Source organism: Pollicipes pollicipes, unplaced genomic scaffold (assembly GCF_011947565.3).
Source record: "Pollicipes pollicipes isolate AB1234 unplaced genomic scaffold, Ppol_2.1 Scaffold_7261;HRSCAF=8764_pilon_pilon_pilon, whole genome shotgun sequence".
NCBI classification, from domain to species: Eukaryota; Metazoa; Arthropoda; class Thecostraca; order Pollicipedomorpha; family Pollicipedidae; genus Pollicipes; species Pollicipes pollicipes.
In genome coordinates this window covers 68,436-77,740 of record NW_023597054.1, presented here as the reverse complement: position 1 = coordinate 77,740, position 9,305 = coordinate 68,436, and the positions used below count along the sequence as shown (strand labels likewise).

The 9,305-nt window shown below is 57.7% G+C and overlaps 1 protein-coding gene across 1 annotated transcript in view; it reads left to right on the top strand.

Annotated features, from left to right (window-relative positions):
• Window positions 1-6,696: 6,696 nt before the first annotated feature.
• The window catches only part of LOC119112241 (tyrosine-protein phosphatase Lar-like), a 43,201-nt gene continuing 40,592 nt past the window's right edge, over window positions 6,697-9,305 (top strand). The window contains 2 exon segments of the mRNA XM_037236338.1: window positions 6,697-6,708; window positions 6,849-6,999. Coding sequence (XP_037092233.1) covers window positions 6,697-6,708; window positions 6,849-6,999 — 163 coding nt within the window.

Here is a 9,305-nt window from a genome sequence, read left to right as displayed (position 1 = left end):
GGGGGGGGGGGGGGAGGCGCCTCCGGCCGGCGGTGGCGCGTCCCAGCCAGCTGCACCAGTGTGGCCGGCGGGATCAATAGGCCGCGCGCCTTATACTTGTCGGCGACTCGCCGTCATAACGATACGAACTATGGACGGCGGCTGCCAGGTGCGGGCACCGGGGGGGGGGGGGGGGAGGGGCGCCGCCCTGTCAGCCCCTGGCTGTCGTCGCCGAGAGACGGCGCGCCCCTCCGAGAGGGCCGGACGCGGCACATCGGCAAGACGGAACAGTTGGCCAGACAACAGGCCTGGCCGCTCCGAAGTGAGATCAGATCCTCTGCTGAGGAAGATTGGCACTGCGTTCGCCTGTCACCAGCTCAGAAAGCCTGAAAGCCGGTGTCGTTTCGGCGAACAAAAAGCAGATTCGGACCGTCAATATTGCTCACCAACCACATACAATTACGAGTCGAACAGGTGGCTATCCTCTTGTCGTTGTGGTTAAGTGGTGCCATCAATATGGCCATTCAAGCGAGCCGCCGGAACTCGTGCCAGTTGTTCCAGCCCGAACGAATGTATGGCATCGCCCCTGACAGGCCTCTTTTGAATGCTGATTGGGTTGCATGGGACGTAAGCTCGTGGATACCTGGCTTGAGCTTCCCAACTTTGGCATGCGAGCTGGCTGTAAAGGTTAGCACCAGGTCCGTTATGTCTACCTTTGTTCCTGGCTGACAGAGCCTGGGTGGTAGCCTCACTGCGGATCTGTTTCAGGCCTATAGTCTACCTTTGTTCCGGCTGAGAGCTAGGTAGCCTCACTGCGGATGTTTCAGGCCGTTATGTCTACCTTTGTTCCGCGGAGAGCTGGGTAGCCTCACTGCGGATGTTCAGGCCGTTACGTCTACCTTTGTTCCGGCTTGAGAGCTGGGTAGCCTCACTGCGGATGTTTCAGGCCGTTATGTCTACCTTTGTTCCGGCTGAGAGCTGGGTAGCCTCACTGCGGATGTTTCAGGCCGTTACGTCTACCTTTGTTCCGGCGGAGAGCTGGGTAGCTTCACTGCGGATGTTTCGGGCTGTAATGTCTACCTCGTTGCGGTGGAGAGCTGGGTAGCTTCGCTGCGGAGGTTTCAGGCCGTTATGTCTTCCTCGTTCCGGCGGAGAGCTGGAATGCTTCATTGCGGATGCTGGGTCAAGTATTTTTGGTCTGGTGTCGTAGTTCCGAAAGAACCTTTTGCTTTTTTCTATTCTGCGTATGCAGAAAGCGTGTCAGATCCAATGTTTAGATGAGCCGTCGGTTAACACGCGCCCGGGTGGCCGGCTAGATACCCTTCGCGCGGGTGGGGGGTCAATTTGACCCCCCCCCTGAGAGCTCGGAAACAAAGAAAGCTAGGAACACTAAATTTATAGGGTGTGTTGACCTATACGTGAACTCACTTAGGTCGAGGTTTCAGGTTCCTAGGTCATGACCTTCGGGTCCAAATGGTCAAACAAGATCAAGTTCCAGGTTGGTCTCCAAAGTGCCCCAGAGCCTAGATAACCGTTTCTCTGCAAAAGGTCACATACTCATTCAAGGTCAGTGACCTTGTTTGATCTTTTGAAGGTCAGGGTGACAAAATTAATACCAGATTGTTTTGAGTTTTGCATTTGACTAAGCGACAAATATTACGCTAGGCAGTATGTTCCTAAAACAAAATGTTGACCCGTGTCATGTTAGGTTAGTGACCTATTCTGACCTCTAAGAAGTCAATGGGAGATGTATAATGCGGTTCCTGCTATCAATAAATTCGAAAAGAGCACCAGAAACTATCTCATACAGCAAGCCCTAGGGTAACAAAACAGGTTGGTTTTGACCTTGGCGTGACCTTCATACCTGACCTTAGGTCAGTGTAATCTGCTCATTCAACCGTTGTGTTGCCCAAGTTTATTATTGTAAGCAAGTTGTACATCTAAATTTTTGATGCCAAACAATTCGCTATTCCATTTTTTACAGCTCTGCAATATTTGGCGCGGCTACGCCGCGCCGTTTGGAAACCATTCTGGAAAAACCTTCGGGGGAGGGGTCAATTTGACCCCCGTCCCCACCCGAGCACGTGTTAACCGGGATTCGTTTTGCCAAAGGCAACCCATCTTGCAGCAGTGCAGAGCGAGAGCCATGTTTTTGCATATGTCGTTTTTCTTAGTACTGCGCCTGTGATTGTGTACTTAAAAATTTGTCGCTTCTTATGTCTTGCCAACGCGCTACCATTGATATGGGTCATAGCACCGAAAAAGTTCCCTAAAGGTTTGCGTATTTTTGTGTTTCACTGACCTCAAATGTGTCATTAGTATTTGCACGATGGCGTCTGCTGATAAAACAGCAGGGAACAGTTTGCATGGAGTTCCGTACATGAAGTGGTACGCTTTTGCAGTGCGCATCCGTTGGAAACAGTTGCATGTAGCCTAGCAGTCGGCATTTGGTACTGAGCCCAGCTCCAACGACTTGCGCAGTGCATGACGTCATCGAGGCGCCATTATCCTGGCCACATTTCATAGTCGTAATTGAACGATCATTTTATTGCAGCTAAACCTGACTTCATGGTTTGACGGAGTAATTGGCGGCCTGGCCACATTGATGATGACAAAACGGAATGCCGCGCAAACGGGCAAAATAGCTAGCTGTTGTGGTAATCTGTCTATTTTGTTTGTTGATGTCGTGCTTGGTGCCTGCCAGCGTGGCATAAATTGTTCAGCCCACGCAATAGATTGAAATCCGCAGTAAAAATCCTTCTAATTATTCCAGCATCATGCTGATGACCCCGACGGAGCCTCCGTCATCGTATGCTGCCATGTTGGCGTGCTTGTGGTATTGGGCTTAATGGAGCAGCGCCGTTTTATCATGATCATCTGGTGTTAAATCGGTCAAATACCAACAGGCTTTTGATTTTTCTGAAAAAACCCGAGACCCCGAGAACAGAAACGAGTGGCATGTGAGGCAGCAGGCGAGTCCATGCGCACCACGCGCCACACGTGATACGGTCGGGTACGCGTCAGTCGCAAACGGCATCAGCAGTCCAGCCCACTGAGTCCGGCGGTCGGACACTAGGCGCGGTCGGGCAGTCGTCCTTTGTAAGGGACTCGCAACAGGAGCACAGCCAGCCAGCCGGTGTTTGTAGAGCCCGGCGGCCGGCCAGCTCCAGGCGCAGCAGGCCTCCGGCGGGGCGGCCGACCAGCCGGAGGCCTGGCCCGTATTTGCAACGTGAAATGGAAAAGAGCCGCTCCCGAAACTTCGACAGAGTCGCGTGCCGCACGCGCCGTAAGTAGCCGAGCTACACTGCTCGCGTGCTTCAGCCGGATATTTTCATCATATCGGCCACGACCTTTGCTTTCAATGCACTCAGTGCCCAGGTCCACTGCCGCTCACCAGCACACGTTTAACCCAGCCACCGCCCACCAACGACACTCCCGTGTTCTGACACACAACAATCAACAACAACAATAGCCTCGCCTGACGGGGTGGATAGCCAGGGGGAGCGGAGAAAACAGAGAGCATCTCGTATGCGTTACGATTTAAGGTTTTTGAATGGCACGCCAAACTTGTTGGAACACAAGAAAAATTACATGAAAATGCATGATGTCATACTTACATACACAGATCCATATAACGTAAATTGATCAAATATTGGTGGCAGAAAATAAGCTCTATTTCCTTTTTAACGTTACATTCGTTAAATTTCCATTTGAAACTATGACGATGAAGATTGTACAATGGGTATAACACTGACATCAAACACCATCCTAAACACTCCCCTGGGCACGCGGAAATCCACGGCTCCGCAAGTCTCCGGTAGCTTTGGAGAGAAGGCGTATTTTCCACCAAGAAACCCGAGCTGAATGCGGCATGAAAACGCGCGAAAGGGTCATTAGATTAAAGTATGCAATTCTTTCTACCAATCTACAGAGGGTCGCTACCAAATCACGGTGGGGGTGTTAAGCTAAGCAGGGTCTTTGGTTAGCCGTTGGATAGTTGTTCTGGTTTTGTATCAAAATAAGTACTTGTGTTTTTTGACATCTACCTTTTGTACAACTTTTGGTCATACAACAACAATGTTATCTACTTTGAAATGTTGTGTTGCGGCACTGTTGCAACTCCGCACGCCAACCCGTCCCCCTCTTCTTCAAGCAGGGTGTGCCGGCTCGGCGCCAGAGGGCAGCGATTGGCCCTGCTCATGTGCGCCGCCTCTTCCAGGCGACATGGTCATCAAGGACTCGGTGACGTCTGACGAGGGCAAGTACCGCTGCGCCGCCGAGAACGGCGAGGGCACCGTCTACTCGAACGACGCCATCGTCTACATCAGTGGTGAACACGGATGTGCAGCGACGCATGAGTGTCGCTCTTACACGGATGTATAACGGATGTGCGTCACTGATGACCCACCGTGTGCGCGTCTTGTGCGTGTATGCGTTTCTCGGCCGTGTCCCACAGCCGGGCTGAGATGATTCAGTTTGGCACGTCTGTCTGTCTCTCGGGATATACCTCTCATTATTGTCTATCTCGGGATGACCTTCTCCATATTATCTATCTCGGGATGACCTTTTCCATATTATCTATCTCGGGATGACCTTTGCATATTATCTATCTCGGGATGACCTTCTCCTTATCTATCTCGGGATGAACCCCTTATGATCGATCTCGGGATGACCTCCTCATTATCTATCTCGGGGTGATCTTCTCCTTATTATCTATCTCGGGATGACCTTCTCCTTATCTATCTCGGGATGACCCCCTTATTATCTATCTCGTGATGACCTCCTCATTATCTAACTCGGGGTGATCTTCTCACTATTATCTATCTCGAGATGACGTTCTCCTTATTTATCTCGGGATGACCTTCTCCTTATTATCTATCTCGGGATGACCTTCTCCTTATATATCTCGGGATGACCTCCTTATTATCTATCTCGGGGTGACCTTCTCCTTATTATCTGTCTCGGGATGACCTTCTCCTTATTATATAGGGTCGTCTTACAGTTGACCTTCTTCTTATTATCGAGGGAGGGTCGTCCTACAGTTCTGGATGTCATTTGCCCTGTGGGTACTTCCCGGACATCTGGGGCATGACCCCACATCCGGTTGTCTGGACGCCTGAGGAAGGGAGGGGAGGGGTGGGGGTAGGGGGAAGCGAGGGGAAGGGCTGCTGTCCGGCCGCGCAGCACCGGCCCTTTTTAGTCGTCTGGCCGGCCGCGGCCATCTCATAACGTCTTATGAGGACATGTTCGGAATGTGGCGCCACCACCGCAGCAATGGCAGCGCATGCACCGTGGCAGCGCATACCGTTTGCACCGTGTGCGGGTGGGCGGTGTGTGGGGCACACCGTGGGACGGCGCGTCGCGTCTCCGAACCGGACGGCTTCGGCGCGCTGTGAGTCCCCGCCCGTCGGCGCGCCCTCCTCAGGCCGGTGGCTGGCACCTCGCTGCTCCGCTCGCTCCGGATCCACTGGAACATAAATGGCCAAGGGTGGCGCGTCAACTGGCCGCGCGCCGCCGCCGGGCGGGATAATGCGCTGCAAGTTTAGCGAGCGCATGCCGGGCTCGGTGAGCCACCCCGGCCAGGTGTGGTGCCTACCTTTCGGGGCGTATTTGTCACGGCCGCAGCGGCCGAGTGCCGACTCGGTCACCGGGCCCGCTGATGGAAGGCCGGCTCGGTCACCGGGCCCGCTGATGGAAGGCCGACTCGGTCACCGGGCCCGCTGATGGAAGGCCGGCTCGGTCACCGGGCCCGCTGATGGAAGGCTGGCTCGGTCACCGGGCCCGCTGATGGAAGGCCGGCTCGGTCACCGGGCCCGCTGATGGAAGGCCGGCTCGGTCACCGGGCCCACTGATGGAAGGCCGGATCGGTCACCGGGCCCGCTAATGGAAGGCTGCTCGGTCACCGGGCCCGCTGATGGAAGGCCGGCTCGGTCACCGGGCCCACTGATGGAAGGCTGCTCGGTCACCGGGCCCACTGATGGAAGGCCGGCGAGCGGCCTGGTGTGGGTCGCGGCCGTGGTGATCGGGTGTCAAGTGGATTTCCGTTCGCGCAGTACACGCGCTGAGCTGGTGTCGACGCGTCGTGCTGGGCGCGTTTTTGTTTTGCGACGCGCCAACTTGCCACTTGATGGTTTGATTACAAATATTTCTCGGGCACAGCTAGCCGTCGCCAATGTGGGGCTCATGGATAAGTCGCCAGCTATTCGCCGGCTCTCCTCCGACGCTCATTTCCGTTTTCCTTTACCCTGCCGTGTCCCTGTGACCGCTCTCCGTCCGTGGGGCACGGTCCTGCCTGGCCTGCCATGTCGCTGTGACCGGTGTGTCCGCACAGCTGCCTTCGGTTGTGCCCCTTGTCCTCCGCTGACCCGTGTTTCCGCGCCGCCAGTGCGCCGCGCGGAGCCGACGTTCACCATACTGCCGGACGCGGTGTACAAAGTGCTGCCCGGCGAGGACCTGAACCTTACCTGCGTGGCCGTCGGCTCGCTCGTGCCCCACATCCGGTGGCACAAGGTAAGTGCCGACCGATCGTTCGCCCCCTCCCGCCGGGTCCGGGCAGTGCGGACGCGGGCCGGGCTTCTGGCCACCGGCACCGCCCGGAGACTGGCCGACGCCGACGCACCAGAGGGCGGCTGGCGACGATCGCGTCGGCCGGATCAGGCGGGTGGGCCGGGGCGGGGCAGACTGAGACCATCGAACTGGCCCGGGGGGCCGCCACCGATGCAGCGTAGGGTGGAAGCAGCCAGCGACGGGCTGCGGTGGCCTGGCACTGTTCGCTGGCCGCTGTTATGCATCACACTATACTGGGTGCGCCGCGCGGCGCTGGCCGCGCCGCCCTGCCGTCGCTGACGTGGGGATGTCCGCTGCACCAGGAGCCGGGCATCGAGCTGAGGCCGCAGGAGCCGGCCCCGATCGGCCGCTCGGTCCTCGTGCTCAGCAACGTGCGTCAGTCCAACAACTACACGTGCGTGGACACTAACGAGCTCGGCTCGGTGGCCAGCATGACGCAGGTCAACGTGCAAGGTGAGCGTCAGTGGCCGGCCGGCGGCGCCGCGCCCGGCCGAGCGATGACGTCACCGAGCCAGTGGGCTGTCGACCCGCGCCCGGTGCTGGAAGGGTATTTTTGCGAGGTCGCGCCGCCAGCGACAGTGCCAGTGTTTGCACTAGGTGGCCGCAGAGGTCAAGACTGCGTCAGGTAATACTAGTGGGATGAAGGGGCGGAAGAGGCAGGGGGAGGGCTCGGGTAGATTGCCAACCAGTCTGCCACGCCCAGGGGAACAGGGTGAAATATGTGGTTGGAATGTGATGGATGATGCATGCAGTTCAAGTCATGCTGTTGCTGTTCCTTCCCGTCGCGGTGCCTATCTTGCGCCGCACTGTCCGACTGGTTCCCGTTCCATGCCTGAGCTGCATCCCGTTTGTATTTCCTGTTGTTGCTTTCGTTTGCTTCTCATTGATGTCTGACCATTCAGACGCCTCGCTCTGCTTCCGGGAGTTCCGGCCATGGTGTGTTTGCCCGCTGACCATCTCAGTTTTTGTAAACAAGCTAGCCAACGTAAGCCCCTCCGTCGGCATGCCAAGAGCCGTCCAGAAGAGTGGGCCTCATCAGAAGACTACCATGCACGGGGTGCTCGTCAGCGGACAGACAGCAGACGCTCGGCAAGAGTAGCAGGATGACTGGGATCGTCCGCATGTCGTGGGTGCGGGGTCGGATCTAGCAGGCTGGAGGAACCCCACATCACGGCTGAGCAGCAGTGGTCGGCGGTAGTTCCCGAGCCGGGAGCCTACGTTCCCACCGGTGGGAGGAGGCCAAGGGTGGGTGGTGGAGGGGGGGGGGGGGAGGACGGCCACCCTCAGCAGTGGAACTCCGTCCTCTCGTGATGCCGTGGCGGGAGCTGACTCCTTGGGCCTCTCTCCCAGCGGGAGCCCCGCCCCCCTACCAGCGGAAGCTGGTAGGGGCCGGGGGCGGACGGAAGCAGTTCGTCTCATCAGCAGATCTCCGCTGTTTGGCGGGTCTCCTGTGACGCCCTGACTGGTGACATGGGCGGCCGTCTGGGCCGGCCGCTTCTCGCCCGCTAACAGGCGGAAAACGGGTGGGAGACGGATGGGCCCGGCCCGTGGCCCGCTCTGCGCTTTTCACAGGCCAACCCGCTGCCGCCGACACGAGTCAGAGTCGCACCACCTCTCGCAGAAGTGGGCTAATTATAAATAAGTCGCGAGCGGAAGCACGCCGGGGCCTGTAAAAAGTGGCGACGGTGGTACGACAGCGTATATTGATTGTCAGTGACCACGCGACTGTGTCGGTGCCGGTCGGCCGGCATGCTGGCTGACGGACCAGTCGGAGCTCTGGACATACGGCAGCAGTCGGACCCTGACAGGCGGCAGGCTGCCACGTCTGTGCCGCCCGGCTCGCGCCCTGGGCACTGACGTCCGACTCACGCAGGCTGACGTCTGGACGTCTCCCCCAACCAGCCTCAGACTGGGAGTGGTGCCGGGTAGCACCGTAGGTGCGCGCTCGGATAGCTGTACGCCTGCTCAACGGGGCCGGCCTCGCTCGCTGACGCCCAGCACTCGCTGCCTCCTGGGCTGCGGGCAGGGCTTCAATGTCTGGCGCATTTGACTTCTGCCTTGAGCTGAACTACCTGGCCGAGCGCGCGCTCGCAGCCATCCTGCGGCCAACACGGCCGCCAGCTCGGTCCCGTGCTCAGCGGGCCGGACGCGGCCTTCGAGTGCCGGCGGCCGCTAGAAACCATCCGCAGCGTGTTTTTTTTTTTTTTTGGAAAATTGCTCCGACATCCGTGGCGGGTCATTATATTTGGCCGGTCCGGCTCCACGGTCGTATTTTATTGGCGTTCGTCGGCGCTGTTTACCAGGGCAGTCACGCCACGGGACAGCCGTTTGCGGACAGGCCGGCTCGGCCGTACTTTGACAAGCTGGTCAGTTGTGCGGGGCCCCATTGTTAGTCCTGCCTGTGAGCGCCTTTTTCTGTTTGTACTGAAACGAGCTGGTCAGGGCTGCTGAGCCGGGGTGCCGTGTTCAGCTGCGACCATTTCTATGGACGGATTCGAAGAGATGTACCAAGTGACCGCCGCCAAGTGTGACTTGTTACGAGCCGCGTCTCCAGTCAAGGAAGCTGTGCCTCGTGCGTTGCAGCACTTCCGACACCTTGCACATTCACTCCGTCGCTACAGTTCATGCGTGGTGAGCGCTCGGCGGTGTCGCGACAACCTGGGCGGCATAATGCTGGCCTTGGCTTCGCCTCCATGGCAGAGCACGCCCATCCCGCCAGAGTCCAAAGGGATAGTGTCGGCTGCGTACTCCAACAAGCG